At 43.5% G+C, this 17,871-nt stretch overlaps 1 protein-coding gene across 1 annotated transcript in view; it reads right to left on the minus strand.

Annotated features, from left to right (window-relative positions):
• Positions 1–17,871, minus strand: part of Cds2 (CDP-diacylglycerol synthase 2) — a 50,252-nt gene that overhangs the window by 32,136 nt on the left and 245 nt on the right. The window contains exon 1 of the mRNA XM_021184988.3: positions 17,811–17,871. This exon is cut by the window's right edge and continues 245 nt beyond it. Within this exon, the coding sequence (XP_021040647.1) occupies positions 17,811–17,864 (54 nt within the window). The 5' untranslated portion in view covers positions 17,865–17,871. The remainder of the gene's footprint in view (positions 1–17,810) is intronic.

The following is a 17,871-nucleotide window of genomic DNA, read 5'->3' on the forward strand; positions in this document are numbered from 1 at the left end:
AGTCCTGTATGCCTTTAATCCCAGAACTTGGGAGGCAGAGGCAGGAGGATTTCTGAGTTCGAGGCCAGCCTGGTCTACAGAGTGAGTTCCAGGACAGTCAGGGCTATACAGAGAAACCCTGTCTCAGAAAAAAGAAAAAAGAATAATTAGACAAAACATGGCTATATTTTTTCCAAGTAGCAAGTTGAGACCCACTGGGTCTTGAAATTAATTTACTGGCTTTTACACACACACACACACACACACACACACACACACACACACACATTGCCAGAAAGTAGGTTGGTGGCTCCCACGGGAGAGGTCAGTGAACAGAAGACATCACACAGAAGCCTCCCCAAGGGAGCCTCCCCGGGGACTGGAAATGTTCTGTCTGATCTGAGGCTGCTTTGGGGATGTGCTTAATTTATAAAAAGTCACTGGGAAAGGACAATATGTGCACATTTCTGTTATAGCTCAACAAAAGAGCTACAGAAAGGGTAGCTATGATAATGAAATCAAAGAGTAGCAAACTTTGACTTGTTTACAGAAAGAGCACTGTGTTTTGAAGCTTTTATTCCCAATCACATGTGTATACAAGCTGACATACACAGATCCAAGTCCTAGTGATGGGGCCAACAGGGGTGTGGGGGCAGATAGAAGACATCTTTTTTAAGAAAAGCTTGGGTTTGGGGGTAAGGCTCAGCAGGAGAGCACTTGGGCAGCATGTGCTTGACCTCCAGTACTCCCACCCCCTCCTCCCATGGCGTGATACAGTGCACTATGAAAGCCTGGACAAGCAGAAGCAGGCTCACCTGCAGTGTCCTCTTTTAGAAGCCTGACCTCCCTGCATAATCCTCAGGAGGAAGAAAAACAGCCAATAGGGCAAAGCTTCTGACTGAAGATTAAGTCTCAACAGAGCTCAAAGATGTGAAACTGAAGGGCATCAAGACAAGCAGGAAATCCTGTCTTGGAGGAAAAAAACGCAGATTACTAGCAACTAAAGACTACAGTCAGCCTCAAGTCCTCAAAGTTAGCATAGCACAGGGGAGTCTAGCAATGTCTGACTAGAGGAAGGGCGGCAGCTTAGTGGTCCCTTGGCTTCTCCTCCTAGAGCCAGCCCATGCAGGGAAAACACCTTAAACAGAAAGATCTCATATTTATTTATTAATAAATAATAAATCTGTTTTATACTTTATATTTAATAAACTCAGTTAATGTGGGACATCTTGGTAAATTTTCTTTAGAAATCATATTTAAATTTTGTCTACTAACCTACCCAGGAAGAATAATTAATGTTCACAATTATATTTTTTATTAACTTGGGTTTTTAATTACCATTCTGAGGTATGTCAAAAAGTTAAATATTTGAACCACTTGATTTTCTTAAATCCTAAGCATTTTTAAATGAAACACTAGGGTTGTGTTAATGTAGCATTAACACATATTTTACCTGGTACTTCAGCACTAAAATAAAACACAGGCCAATTTTCTTTGTGCTTCACAACACATCAGTCACTAAGCACATCAAACTAAGCAGGGGCCTGGTTCTCACTGCCCAAGTAGTTGTTAATCTTCACAGCTGATTTAGCACCAACTCAACCTTAACCTCCTGTCAAGCCACAGGTGCTGGGAACTGGGTCCAGCCATGGGAAAGGAGTGCATGACCAAAGCCAAACCCGTGAGTCTAACCCCTGCGGCAGCTGAAGAAATCTAAGACAGGAATCCAACTCCAGAGAACATGTGCTGAGAAGACAGCAGGAGATGCCACCTAACGGGGTCGTGGACAGTGATTTCCACAGGAGCAAGAGAAAGAAAGGAGATGTGGAAGTGGGCTGCGAGAGTCCAGAGAGTTTCCCAGAAGAAGCTGGAGTTGGTCTGGGTCTCAGAAGATTGGGGCTCTGTGACAGTCACTGCACAGTTCCAGGATGCTCCTGCTTCCGGGATGAAAACCTCAAAGACTTCTGGGCACTGTCACTGCCTCCTCTCTACAAAAACAGATGCAGAGAAAGGCAGGTTCTCCCCAAGACATTCAAGCCTTCCTTCTTTGGATGGCTCTTTCACCAAACCCAGAAGAAAACTGACTTGGGAGATTATGTGTTCTGCAAGACCAGAAAGGAAAAAGTTGATCAAGGTCACATGCTCTGCAGACCCTTTCTCATTAATGTTTTCCTGGGATGCATACGTAGACAAACATACAAACTTCATGAAGGTATCTTCAACATGGTTTCAGTCAAAGGGTGTGTGTCTATCTATTAACTCAAAACCCAGTCAACATTTTAAATGAATGCATACAAAAATCCTCACAATAAATTTCACATAACATCCAAGAAACCATCCATTCTGCAAAGTGCATGGAAATTTCAAATGTATAGTCCCTGACATTCAAAAGCTACTGACATTTTGAAGCTTGTATTAGTAGCATGTTTTCTGTAGCAATATGATGGTGAGATACTGTACTTCATTAAAAAACAAAAAAACAAAAAGGAGGGACCCGGTAGTTAGAACACTTGTTGCTCTTCCAGAGGACCTGAATTTTGGTTCCCAGCATCCAATGTGGGGGTGGCTTACAACCACTTGTAACTCCATCTCCAGAGAATTCCCCATCCTCCTCTGATCTCAGGCACACACACACACACACACACACACAAATAAATACGTAAATATTTTTAAAACACAGATCCAATATTTAAATGAAATGTCTCATAACAGCTCCAATTAAGTCTTGTCTTATAATAAAGTGTCACTCGCCCACAGCTTGACTGTCCAGAGTTTACAGGACAACTCAAGAGTGACTGACAGTATCATGGGTACTCAGGGAAACTGTGCCATCACTGCAATGCCATCCAAACCGAACACTGGGAGCAGCGGGTGTGTGTCACTGTGCTCAAGATCTGATGGACCGCACACCATCACTTTTATACCCAATACAGTGACAGCTTCAGTCCTCTGCTCCATGACTAGCAAGGAACACGCCTCCTTCATTATAGTGGCTGCTCTTAATTACTAAGGTCTTTATTACTTATTTATGTAGATCTATCAAAACTTGCCATGTTCTAAATTAAAACTGAGAAATTTCTGAAATACAAGAATACAAGTAATGTGGTTCCTCAAAAAAAAAAAAATTAAAGTTAGAATGACTTAGGTTCCAACAATTCTGCTTCTGGTTATACACTAAAAGCATTGTGAGCAGAGCCAGGCATGATGGCGTATGCCTTTGATCCCAGCACTCAGCAGGCAGAGGCAAGTGGATTCAAGGCCAGGCAGAACACAGTTAGTTCTGGGGCAGCTGGAGCTACATAAAGACCCTGCCTACTTGTATTGACAACAGCACTATTTGCAACACTGACTACTGCATGGCTTACGTTGAATAAATACTATATATTAAATTTGTTCTCCAGAGGCTCTGAATATAGAATTTCTATCAGGCAGTCAATCACCTATGATTGAAAAAGCTTGATCATACAATGGAGGAGTGTTATTGTTGTTTTGTGACAGGGTTTCATACAACCCATGCTGGCCTCAAGTATGACCACTATGTAGGTCAGGTGACCTTGAACCCTTAAACCTCCCTGCTTCCAATGCTAGGGTTACAGAGGTCTCCCTAGAGGATGCATGCCTCAGACCCTGGCTGGTCTGGGTATATTTAGCTTCCACACAAATCAACAACAATGTCCTACAGCACTTGCAGCACTTCACCCTCCCAAATACTGCACTGCCCCGACATATGTAAAACTCTTAATACTTTCAGCCCTTTTCCGTTTTAGACATTTGGATGGATATATTTTACCACAGGTTTTAATTATCAGTGCTCTGATGACTGGTACTGATACCGGCCTGACTAACTGATTTCTGGGGCTAGAGTGTAAACCCAGGGCCTCACACAGGCCAAGCAAATACCTTTCCACTGAGCTAACATCCGCAGCCTTTTTAAGTTTGAGACAGTCACACTAAGGTGCCCAGGCTGGCCCAGAACGCTCTACAAACCCACTGCCTCAGAATCCAAAGTAGCTGGGACTGTGGATCTGCCCCGGCTGGGCTCTAAGTATCTTTAGTGCCTTTTCCTTTTCTTGTCATTACATGCACGTGTGTGGCAGGGTTTGTGTATTTAAGTGCAAGTGCCTGTGGAGGCCAAAGACATGAAATTGTTTCTTTTTTTTTTTTCTTTTTTTTTTTTTTTTGGTTTTTGGAGACAGGATTTCTCTGTATAGCCGTGGCTGTCCTGGAACTCTCTCTGTAAACCACGCTGGCCTCAAACTCAGAGATCTACCTACCTCGGCCTCTGCCTCTGCCTCCTGAGGTGTGTACCACCATGCCCAGCTGACCTTATGTTTCTTGAAGTGAAGACTTTCTATAAAACATACCTGACATGGGATTCATTTCCAGAATGGATAAAGTGCCCCCACAAAGCAAATGGAAATGCAGCTGGAAAGAAAACCAACACCTCGTGGAACTGTAAGGAAAAGTGTTCAGGACTGAAGAGATGGCTCGGCAGTTAAGATGCTCACTGCTCTTACAGAGGAACAGAGATCGTTTCCCAGCATCCATTGAATGTCTCCTAATTTGCCTAGAACTCCAGCTCCAGGGAATCCAGCGCCCTCTTCTGGTCTCTGCAGCTACTGCAGCCACTGGCCCACGCACACACAAGCCCATGCAGCCACTGACCCATGCACACACAAGCAAAATGAAAATCTTTAAGACAAACAATGAAGACAGCAGCTAAGCCTTGCATTGTAGTTTACACCTTTAATTCCAGCACTAGCAAGACAGAAGCAGGGGAATCTCTATGAGCTCCAAGACAGTGAATGCTGCATAGTAAAACTCTTAAAAAGGAAAAAAAAAGTTTATCCTCAGTACAATAAAGACCCACTCTCAAAGAGCCTAAGAAGGAATGTGCCTAGAGTCCCAGCTACTAAGGCCTTGTAGAGGACTGCTTGAGAGTTCAGAGCAAGTCTGAACACAGCAAGAACACTCCTTTTGTTTTAGGTTTCTATTTGTTTGTTTTGTTTCTTTGAGACAGAATCTCACTCCTGAAACTCACCATATAGACCAGGCTTTCCTCAAACTCATAGAGATCTGCCTTCTCAGTGCTGGGATTAATAGGCATGCTGGCTTTTACCACACCCGGCTAAGATCATATCTCTTGCCAAAACATAAAAAATAAAAAAAATAAAAAAGTATTTAAATATATCCGTTATTTTATTTATTTTTCTTCATAAGTCTGATGGGCTCGATATCCAGTAAAGTTCAGAAATCATTACTCTCCTTCAAGTCTTTCTGTATTGAGTAGTTTTCCCTTCTTCCCTATCTCTGCCTTCCCTTCCCACTCCCTGTCTCAGCAGGGAAGTGAAGCATCTCTGAGCCACTTATTTACAGAAGCAGCCAGGCTATTGGTCCAGTGGTGGTTTTTAGTGTATTCTTTTGTCCTTTCAGTTTCCTGTCAATTAGCCTTTACAATCGAAAATTCTGATAACTTTCGAGTGGGATTTTTCTAGAAGACTCCTCTAGCAGAAGCTATGGAATGAATCTGGTATCTCTGGGATAGCACAACTGCTATCTCATCCCATTAATTCAACGGCCTGAAACAGCTCCATTATTGTTTTTGTAGTGACAGAGATTGAATCTAGGGCCTGACCACTGGTCTACATTGCCCAGTCCCTTAATACTTTATGACTCCTTTACCGCTTTCTGAGAGAAACTTTCCCTCATCAACTATCTGGTTACTCTAAAGGTAAGCATGGTGGCTAGTTTTATGTCAACTTGACAGACACAATCTAGGGTCATTTTAGGCCTCTATCAGAATGGCCTGTGGGCAAGCCTGTGGTGCATTTTCTTGGTTGATGACTGAAGTGGAAGAGACCAACTATAAACAGTGCCATTCCTGGGCTAGTATTCCCAGGTGCTTAAGAAGCAAGCCCAGAAGAAAGGACTCTCTCATGGCCTCTGCCTCCGTTCCTGCCTCCTGGTTCCTGCCTCCAGGTTCCTGCCTCCAGGTTCCTGCCCTGTTTTTCCCTCAGTGATGAAGTGTGACCACAGAGTTAGACGCTGAAATGAACCCTCTGCTCTACAGGCTGCTTCCTCTGTTGTGGTGTTTGCTGACTGTCGTAAAAACCTGACTAAGATACCCAGCAGTAGCTGCTGTGGCCACTGCTTCTTTTTGTTAGTATGAGACAAGGATTCTTTGTGTAGCCTTAGCTGTCCTGGAACTTGCTATGTAGACCAGGAAGCGTAAAATTCAGAGATCTGCCTGCCTCTGCCTCCTGAGTGCTGAGATTAAAGGTGTGTGTACCACATCTGGCTTACCGATATTAATATTTTTAAGATTTAATTTTGGGGCCTGGAAAGATGGCTCTGCGGTTAAGAGCAGTGACTGCTCTTCCAGAGGACCTTAGTTCAATTCCCAGGAACCATATGGTGACTCACAACCATCTGTAATGGGATCCCACACCCTCTTCTGGTGTGTCTTAAGAGAGCAGTGGTGTACTTACATAAAACAAATAAATCTTTTTTAAAAAGTTTAATTCTGTGTAAAAATAAAAGCATCCTATTCAGATGCAACTGAGCTTTTGTGTTCAATGAACAAAAATTCTATGATTAGCAACCCCTGGGGTCAGGGAGATGACTTGGTGGGTAAAGATGTTTGCTTCCAAGCCTGAAAACCTGAGTTGGATCCCTGGAACCCACATGATGGAAAGGAAGAACTAATTTCAGAAAGTAATCCTATCACCACATACATACCACGGCATACATAAATAAATGTTAAAAAATACAATTTGTATTAGCAATGGTGGTGCATGCTTTTAATCTCAGCACTCAGGAGGCAGAAAGAGGCAAATCTCTTGTGAGTTCAAGACCAGACTGGTCTACAGAGCGAGTTCCAGGACAGCCAGGGCTACACAGAATAACCCTGTTTCAAAAAGACAAAAAATAAGATAATAAAATGAATGTGTATATGCATGCATGCATGGATGGGTTAAATGTGGATGCTTGTATGTGTGTGTATCTATGTAAAGGGCAAAGGTCAACACAGGAGTCAATTCACTGTGTTTTTGAGACAGACTTGTCATTAGCCTGGACCTCATTAAGTAAGCCCCAGAGAGTCATCTGTCTCTGCTGTCACACCTCCAAAATTACAAGCTGTGCCACCACATCCAGCTTTTTTGGATGGGTTCTCCATATCAGACTCAGTTCCTCGGCTCATGTAGCAAGCAATTTGATGGCTATGAAGGATGTCCCCATCCCTAACATAAACTTCCGAACTTAGTTAAATGTTTGATTTGTTTAGCTACTTTGTTTGCATATATACCCAGAGTTAGGTAAACATTTCTCTGGGGAAACAGGGTAGCCTGCTCTGAAGTATGCTTCGTACAGAGAAGGAAAGACAACGCCTCAAAACCATCACCGGACATCATTCCCACTGCTGCTCAGAGGGAACAGTAAGGCAATCAGTACAGGGCTACAGAATAATGCAGGCAGGCCAAACCCCACGTCTGCACTGCCACTGCCACGCTATAAGACAGTAGCTCTTGAAAAAAAAAAAAAATCAAGAAACACACTGTGGAGGCTACCAATTTCCTGTAGAAGGAAATGCACTCCTTGTATCAAAGGCTTAAACAATGGCCACCCTTTACTGGCTCAGCAGTTCTAAACAAAACAATCTTCCAAGGAGATCATGCAAGAATGGAAGAGTTTAGTGTTTTGTTGGTGGCATGTTTGTTTGTTTGTTTGTTTAAACTAGAGCTATCTTATACAGCACTAGTTATAATAGCCAAACATTTAAGACAATTTTAATTCTTAACGAATTTAACAGACTAAAGCACAGCACAAAACACAATAGCCTATAGCGTTTAAAATTGTGGGAGAGGGGCACTGGAGATGAACTAAGCAACCAGGAGTACTGGCTGCTCTTGCAGACGTTACTTTGGTTCCTAGCACCTATATGGTAGCTCATCATCTCCTGTAATTCCAGTTCCTGGGGATCCAACACCTTCTGGCCTCTGCAAGCTCCTGCACATATGTGGTGCACACAAACTCATGCAGCCACATACACATAAAAATAGTAATGTTTTTAAGTCTAAAAAACAAACAAAAAAAAAAAAAAACATGGTGGCTGGAGCAGGTTAGTGCACTGTTTTGATGTGGTAGTAGCAGCTGCAACCCAGGACCCAGGCAAGATGGCGGGCAGTCCAAGAAGGAGAGTCATCTGCTCGTGTCTCGCAGACTGGGCAGACCAACTGACCTTCCCAATCTCAGTAACATTGACTCCCGAGAGCAAAGACCATGCTTTATAACAGATTCTCCCCAAACGCTGGGAAATGGTGCTGCCAGATTCTCTACAGGCGGGACTAAGGTGTATGTGTGGTGAATGGCAAGGCAGCTCATCTTTTATGGAGAGTTCTATGGGTTAGCTGAGTGTGGAAGTGGAAGAGGATGAAAACAAAAGATGCTCTAAATGCTGGAACTAAGACCCACGATCAATGACACAGAGGCATCCAGCAGGAGGCGCCACAGAAGACAGAAAGGAGTCTATGACTTTGTTCCATAATTCACAGAGTAGCTTCACAAGTGCTAGAAGACGCAAAGCACAGATGGGCTAGAACAGCAGGTGCCGAGAGCCCATCCTGAAGCTAGAGGAGGCTCGATGTGAGGAGTTCCCAAGAGCGAAAGCATCAAGTCCAGAACTCTGGGAAATGAAATGTGCTAGGAAGCAGATAAACCTGAGTCCTGGGCTGGGCAGAGAGAGGAGCAAGGAATTACAAGACTAACAGATATCTTCTTAATAATTTAGATTCATTTATTTAGTGTGTGTGTGCACGCGTATGTGCGCTGTCTTAGTCAGGGTTTCTATTCCTGCACAAACATCATGACCAAAAAGCAAGTTGGGGAGGAAAGGGTTTATTCGGCTTACACTTCCATGCTGCTGTTCATCACCAAAGGAAGTCAGGACTGGAACTCAGACAGGTCAGGGAGCAGGAGCTGATGCAGAGGCCATGGAGGGATGTTCTTTACTGGCTTGCTCAGCCTACTCTCTTATAGAACCCAAGACTACCAACCCAGGGATGGTCCCACCCACAAGGAGCCTTTCCCCCTTGATCACTAATTGAGAAAATGCCTTACAGTTGGAGCTCATGGAGGCATTTCCTCAACTGAAGCTCCTTTCTCTGTGATAACTCCAGCTGTGTCAAGTTGACACACAAAACCAGCCAGTACATGCGCACATATACACATGCTACATGTTTGGAAGTCATACATGCAATAGTTGGTTGTCTTTTTGTAGAATGCAGGGATCGGGCTGTCAGACTTGACAGCAAGCTTATTCGTTGGGGCCCAAGGCTAGTAGATTTCAAGCCTAAGTAACTGTAGGAGCTGTGGTTCTAGCTGAGGAGGAAAAGAAACTATAGGAACAGGGTCAGCATAGAAACATGGCAAACTCAGGTATAAGACAAGCAAGCTTGCACTTAGGAAAAGACAGGGGAATGCGTTCAAACCTTTGAAACACAGGACTAGTCAGGACACAGATGGGAGGACACAGCAGGAAGAGTCAGTGGTGAGTCCATGACAGCCATCTTTCAATATCAGAGACTCAAAAACAAAGTGTAGCAGTGGTGAGTCCATGACAGCCATCTTTCAATATCAGAGACTCAAAAACAAAGTGTAGCTGGTAAATCCTAGGTCCCAAGAGTGAGTCTGTTTGTTTGTTTGTTTGTTTGTTTTCAAGACAAGGTTTCTCTCCATAGCCCTGGCTGTCCTGGTCTCTGTAGACCAGGCTGGACTCTAAGTCACAGAGATTCACCTGCCTCTGCCTCCCAAGTGCTGGGGTTAAAGGTGTGTACCACTAACACCTTTTCAAACTCTCTGCCAAGTCTTGAGGAAAGTCCAAGATGGCACTATGGGGACCCTATTGCAAAGATGGCTCCACAGCACCAAATCAAAAGGACATCTGATCTGGGCAAGACAGGTCAAGCCTTCCCACAGATACCAGTACCCAGAGCTCATCAGCTCACCATGGAAAGGGTGTCTCTGGGAGATAGGAGGAAGGAGCCTCCCACTGCACCCTTCCCTCCAAATCCTGACCCAGCAAGCACTGCCACTTATAATAATTTGATAAAATTTAACTTTCCGAGGTCAGGCAGCCATGCGGGCCCAATGCCATCCCTACTGTTGGATAAACATGAGGTCAAAGATCAGTGACTGGCACAGAGAAGGTGGCTAATGGGGCAGTGGGGTGGGGTGCCTCACTACTCCCCCAGTCAAGCAGCTACTAGACAACAGGCCTTGGAGAGCTGAAACCCTGCTTAATGCCAGGAACAAATCAGCATTCATTCAACAAGTCTCTGGCACACTTAATAGTCAAGAGCCCAAGCCTCTTTCCCAAACTGGAGGAGTGAGTAGCTGTACTTTTTTAACCCCACAGCCTCTTGGGCCACTCAAGGACCAGAAACTGTCACAGGACAAGTGCAGATAAACAAGCTATATGAAGGAGTTCGATCAGCCTATATATACAACCTCAGAAGAACGGAGAGTTGTGAAAACCAGAAATACTGGGCGGACGCTTTCAAACAATCTAAAGAATGATTATTTGAACTGTGAAATTAATCACAAGATTCATTTTCAATGAGTTTCTCCCAGGGTCAGTGACACAGGCCTATGATCTTAGCACTTAAGAAGCAGAAGCAGAATGATCAAGAGTTGAGGGCTAGCTTAAATTACGTGAGAGACGTTGTCTCCAAAAACCAAGGGCTTGGCTGGGAGACGGTGACCTGAATTCAAACCCAGGAACACAGCCTCCACACACTCAGCATAGCATGTTTACCTACACCCCCCCCACACACACACACACACTCACTCTACACACACACAAATACACACACATACTCTCTCTCACACACACACTCTCACACACACACTCATACACACACACATACTCACACACACACTAATTTTTAGGTTTTTGTTTTAAGGGTTAGGGGTGTAGAATGACTGAAGTAGAAACCATTAGAGCCTAGGTATGACCTCCTACCCCACGAAAAAATTAAAACAACTTTAAAAACAAAACAAACAAAACAAAACAGCCCCAGCTCACTGGGAATCAAAAGAGGCTGGATATAGGTGAGCGGTAGATGACCTGCCAAGCATGGACAAGGCCCCGGTCCCACCCCCAGCATGTGAGCCTGAGCTCACAACCCTGATAAAATTATAGATCTGACCCTATACATACTGACATCAGCCTCAACCAGAGACACTATGTATACTAGAGCCACAGGCAATGAGCACAGCAGACTGAAACAGAGTATGTCCTGAGAGGTGTCAGTCTGATGACGGATGCTGGGACAGACAGCTCTGCTGCTTAGTCATGCCTGGCCAGCACTTCCTCTAGTAACCTCACTCACACTGCCCTGAGTGAAGTTCTGTGGTGGCCAAGCCCCAAAAGGGAGATCCACTCACAGATGGCCTAGTGGCTACTCTCTGGGATGGACTTCAAAATGTATAAATCAGAGAACCAATGATTGAGAATTATTTAATCTACTTTCTCTTAAAAAAAAAAAAAAAAAAAAAAACTTCCCCCAATCACACCACACACACTGAGACCTCACTTGCATTTTACATCTTACACTTAAGATATTTTTTTGCAACTTTTTATTCATAATTACATAAGAAAACTGAGCCTCAAGTACACGCCCTTAATCCCAGTCCTCAAGAGAGCCCAGGATCTCTGTGAGTTCAAGGTCATCTTGCTCTACACACTGAGTTCCAGGATACAAAGAAACTCTGTCTTTTCAAAAAAAAAAAAAAAAAAAAAAAGAAAGAAAAGAAAAAAAAAATCAAGAAATAAGGATAGATAAAATCTAATTATAAAACCAAAACATGTCAATATAAGTACCTGTAACGACTTTAAATTAATGCATTAATTCTATCCTTAAAGACATTATGCAACATGAGAGGAAAAACTTACATGACTCACACTACCAAGCCCTACACCTAACTATGTTACCTTAGGCAAGAAACTTAACTTGGCAGATGGTGGCACCTCTTACAGGAAGCAACAACCTGTAAGACCCCTTGTAGTCCCGAGTCAAAGATAGCAAGCTAACATTTTTAAAGGGTATTAAGTCATAAACAACAATATGAACTAACCAGCACACCCAGAGCTCGTGCCTCTACCTGCATATGTAGCAGAAGATGGCCTAGTCGGCCATCATCGGGAAGAGAGGCCCTTGGTATTGCAAACTTTATATGCCCCAGTACAGGGGAACGCCAGGGCCAAGAAGTGGGAGTGGGTGGGTTGTGGAGCAAGGCATGGGGAGGGTATAGGGGACTTTCAGGAGAGCATTTGAAATGTAAATGAAGAAAATATCTAATAAAAAAAATGTTTAAAAAAGGACATATACTAATGCATGCAAATGTGATGAAAGGATGGACCATTTAGAGACTGCCGTATCCAGGGATCCATCCCATAATCAGCTTCTAAACGCTGACACCATTGCATACACTAGCAAGATTTTGCTGAAAGGACCCAAATATAGCTGTCTCTTGTGAGACGATGCCGGGGGCCTAGCAAACACAGGAGTGGATATTCACAGTCAGCTATTGGATGTATCACAGGGCTCCCAATGGAGAAGCTAGAGAAAGTACCCAAGGAGCTAAAGGGATCTGCAACCCTATTGTTGGAACAACATGATGTACTAACCAGAACCCCGGAGCTCTTGTCTCTAGCTGCATATGTATCGAAAGATGGCCTAGTCGGCCATCACTGGAAAGAGAGGCCCATTGGACTTGCAAACTTTATATGCCCCAATATAGGGGAATGCCAGGGCCAAAAGAATGGGAATGGGTGGGTAGGGAAGTGGGGGGGCGCTATGGGGGACTTTTGGGATAGCATTGGAAATGTAACTGAGGAAAATATGTAATAAAAATATTAAAAATTAAAAAATAAATAAATAAATAAAAACAAAAAAACAAAAACAATGTTTAAAAAAGGGCATATACTAATGCATGCAAATGCAAAGCATTTTGAATAAAATTAACTTTTTAGGGGAAAATGGATTTCAAGAAGTCATAAATTGAGAAGTAACTGAGTCTTTAAAATAAAATATTGTTTCTCCAACATATATCAGCAAGATGACTCAATGGGTAAAGGTGTTTACCACCAAGCTCATTGCAAACTCCAGGGTCTTACAGGCAGAAAAAGCAGCCACTCTGCAAGTTAACTTCTGACCTCTGCATGTGCCAATGCACACCTCGGACAACAAATAATAAATAAACATTTGCCGGGCGTGGTGGCGCACGCCTTTAATCCCAGCACTCTGGAGGCAGAGGCAGGTGGATTTCTGAGTTTGAGGCCAGCCTGGTCTACAAAGTGAGTTCCAGGACAGCCAGGGCTACACAGAGAAACCCTGTCTTGAAAAACCAAAAATAAATAAATAAATAAATAAACAAACATTTAAAAAATGTTAAGTACCCTAAAATGCTAGGCTATATGGCAAACCTACCTTTCTCCACATTTCACTACATAACGTCTACAAGCCGTGGTTACGGTTTTCTGCTTTTTCAACTCTCAAGTCACTCCTTATGTGAAAACTTTTTAAAAAGAAATAATACACGGGGCTGGAGGAATTCTTCAGTGGTTAACAGCACTTGCTCTTGCAAGGGACCTGGGTTCAGTCCCTAGCACACATACAGCTGCTCACAACCATCAATAATTCCAGTTCCAGAGGATCCAATGCTCTTTTCTGGCTCCATGGGCACCAGGCACACAGGTTCTACATATACATACATACATACATACATACATCCTTTTTTCTCTCTTAACTAGTGTTAGGGTGTTACAGAGGTGGAAGAAAAGGGTGGAAAGGGTGGAAAAAAGAAGACTCCCACAAAGTAACAAACACCACTACACCAACACATACAAAAAAAATTAATTTAAATTTTATTAAAATCTGTTTTAACCAGCAGCAGCAACAGTGCTAACATGTTCTTACAACAGCCATGCTCTGTCTTAGTGCACATCCTGTACACACACTAATCCATGAAGCACATTCAATTTTCCCACTTAGGATTTAGGGTTTGACAACTGACTTACACCACTGGTAACATGGCAGAGCCTAGTGATAGGCTGATTTCACAGACACTCGGATTTATCTGCAATTAAAATGTGAATTCTCCTTTCTAGCCATGTGGGCATATACCTTTAATACCAAGCCTGGGAAGACAGAGACAGGAGGATTTCCAATTCAAGACCAGCATGAGCTAAATAGCAACTCTGAGAACAGCCTAGAACACATAACATGACCCTGCTAATAAATAGCAAACAACCTGCTGCCTGCCTATTGATACTAACTTCATCCATCTAGAATAGAACCCCTTAAACAACTAATGCTATGTTTTCAAACCATATCAGCATCTAAGTACAGCAGAAAATCCAGAACCTTCCATTTAAGTCCCTAACAAAAAGTCTCCTGAAATGCCAGTCTGATTGTTTTTAGTGTTTTGGTCCAGGTTTCATCCTTTAGCTTCCTGGGCTGTGCTGAGAAAACATGGTCAGGCAGCAGTGTCCTGCCCTAAAGCTTAACTTCCAAAGGTCTTAGTTTGTCAACTGCTTTGGGACTCTAGATCCCAGAGAACATTTCCTTTATTAGCAACTAGCTTTGAGAATTCCATTCTAGATGCTAAATATAACAAAATACCTCCTGACCTTTTACAAACACATTCTTCAGATTATTTTGATAGTGGTGATTGTCTATTAACAACTCAGATTTGCAAACACATTTTACCAACTATAATAACATTTTGAGGAACCTTTCAAAATTGTTCTTTGAAGAATTGCCTTAAAAATTGTTCTTCAGGGCCCTGGAGAGATGGCTCAGTGGCTAAGAGAACTGACTGCTCTTCCTGAGTTCAAATCCCAGCAAACACATGGTGGCTCAAACCATCTGTAATGAGATCTGTGCCCTCTTCTGGTGTGTCTGAAGACAGCTACAGTGTACTTACATATAATAAATAAATAAATCTTTAAAAAGAAAAAAAGAAAAAAAATTTTTTTGGATTCTTGTACTATGAAATAACCGAGTTCAAATTTCACAATTCATTTCTCTAAAAGACATCTATGCTTCCTTACCTCTAAGCCCTTGGATTATGACACCACAGTATTAGCAAATCAGAATTGTGGCGGTAAGTCTTCCTCCAGCTTATTAAACAATACATAAGAATTGGGTGGTGAGCTGCTGGGTCCACAGCTGAGAGGGCTTGCTGCTCTTGCACATAAGGTCAGTTCCCAGTATGCATATCAGGCAGCTCACAAGCACACAAAAGAGGAGCTCCAGCAGATCCACTGCCCTTTCCTGGCCTCCGAGGGCATGCATACACACATGCATACACACATGCATACACACATGCAAATATACATAACAGCAAACCTCTTTCTAAAGAATAAAGATTTTATAGCCGGACGTGGTGACGCACGCCTTTAATCCAGCACTCGGGAGGCAGAGGCAGGTGGATTTCTGAGTTCAAGGCCAGCCTGGTCTACAAAGTGAGTTCCAGGACAGCCAGGGCTACACAGAGAAACCCTGTCTCAAAAAAACAAGAGGAAAAAAAAAAGAATTAAGATTTTAAAATTTTTGCTACATATATTCATCAAAAGAAAATAAGGCATTTCACTGTTTCCTAAGCACATTTTTTAACATTTTTAAATCACTTTTAATTTTTTTCATTTATTAAAATAAATTATTTATTTTTTAATATTTGTATTTATGCTATTAAAAATCCTATGCACGACAATTCAGAAACAGTAAGTAATCGCTACTCTGCGTGGGCCGATTGCCTACAACAATCTTTTAAGCAGAATGCGTAACTGTTATGTTTTAGGGAGCATTCGCCTAGCAGACCTCACAACCAACCACAAGGTTCTTTCACTGTACATGTGGTTTAAATGCACTTGTAATTACTAAGGCTGGACAGCTCCTCAACCTAAAATATGGAAGTGAATGTTAAGAGTCAACTGACACTTTACGTTTGGGGAATGGAGCCAAAGAGCTGGGTGGGGAGAGTAAAAGCTGCCTCGCCCCTACTAATATCACAGTTGTTTTGTCTTGTCTAATTATTATAGTTAACTTTTAAGTAAATACCTGTGCATGTGCGTGTGTATAGATGTATTCCAACAGCTATCAGACTTCCACTGGTTGGTTGGTTTTGTTTTCGAGATTGGGTTTCTCTATATAGCCCTGGCTGTCCTGGAACTTGCTCTGTAGACCAGGCTAGGTTTAGAGGATTCAGAGATCTACCTGCCACTGCCTCTGCTGGGACCTCAGGCATGACCTCCTGGGACCCAGCTAGACCTTCTTTCTTCTCCCACTTCTCACACCTTGAAGTCACCCTTAATTAGACAAGGTGGCATTCAAACCCACCAAAGAATATTCAGAACACAGTTTTCTTCAGGGCCAATCCACTATACTCAGGGAAGATTAGCGATTTCTAAGTATTGTCTTTGCAAGGTACTCCTCAAATCTGGACCTCAGCCCTAAACTTTCTCCAAAGGAAGAGAGTTCTCCTCTGATGACCCACTGTCTACAATTGTAACAGAGTTGTTTAAACCCTTTATCTTTCATCTGAACTATTCTTCCTAGTAAAATTACTGTTGGCATACTGACCCTAAGGCTTATGCTTGTTTCCTTCCTGATGTTCTAACCAATTCAAACACAGTAAAAAGGTACAAGCTGGCTAGGGGCCTAGTGCCTTTATACAGCACAGGGTAGGCAGAGGTGGAGGGGGTCCAAACTAGCTAGCAGGGCTTCCTCGAGAGAGTCTATCTAAGACAAAAGTTCTGACGTCAAACGTGGGTGCTTAGGCTTGATGTAGCATTGGGGGTGGGGGTGCCTTTAGTCCCAGCACTCAGAAGGATCTCTGGGATCCTACAGATCAAGTTCCAGGACAGCCAGGGCTACAAAGAGAAACCCAGTCTCGAACAAGCAAACAAAGATACTAAACTCTGTCAACTATTAATCAGGGGAAACGCGGCATACCCTCCTTTATTGAAGACAGGCTAGAAACAGACCTTCAACGGAACCCTTATTTCCGTATCAGCATGCAGGCCTACGAAAGCTTCTGCAGGTCACAAGCTGACAATCCCTGGCTTAACCAGTCTCCATCATTCTGGTCCAGGCTACCTCAGCCGGTTCTACACATCACTCACTGATCCGAACCACAAATACTGTCCGTCATTCAATGTCCACAGTAAAACAACCACCCTCCACCTTTCTCAACTTCACACAAACCTCGCACTTTCAACCAAAGGAGCGCCCCCACATTGGCTGTGTCCCTGCCAAAATGGCCTCCTCCTCACCTTCCTCCTTTACCCCATCAATGCCCACACTTGGCGCAGTAAACAACCCACCATTGGGAGCACACACCTGCTCACTAACCGGCCCTCTCACCGCGTGAATCAAGACGTCTCTCTGATAGAACCAACAGATTTAATGTTTTAATCAAGTTCAAAAGAAGGTTTTAATCTCCCAGGAGACAAATGCTATAGCCTGAGTCCTCCCCCATTCCCCAATTAACAGCAATATTTGTAAAGCAAGCGGTGAGCCTACATCGCACTCTCCGGGCCCCAAGCAAGGTCTGTGGGGTGTCCAGCGTCCACATCGGGAAGGCCTAGGGGAGGCGAAGACCCTCCAGAGCTCACGCGCTACTCCCCGCGCCCGCAGACCGCTGTCCCCACAAGCAAAAGACACCCGCCGACCCTCTGAGCAACCCAGGCCTGGTACCCAGGGCCGCGACAAAGGTCAGAGGGCGAAGCTGCCGACGCGCCCCTCCGCACTCAACGATGCCTCTACCTTGTCCTCCGGAGGTGCGTCCTCGCGGACAGCCCTCTGCCGTAGCTCGGTCATGCTGGGG

This window comes from Mus caroli, unplaced genomic scaffold (genome assembly GCF_978045245.1).
Source record: "Mus caroli unplaced genomic scaffold, Mus_caroli_1 scaffold_2, whole genome shotgun sequence".
NCBI classification, from domain to species: domain Eukaryota; kingdom Metazoa; phylum Chordata; class Mammalia; order Rodentia; family Muridae; genus Mus; species Mus caroli.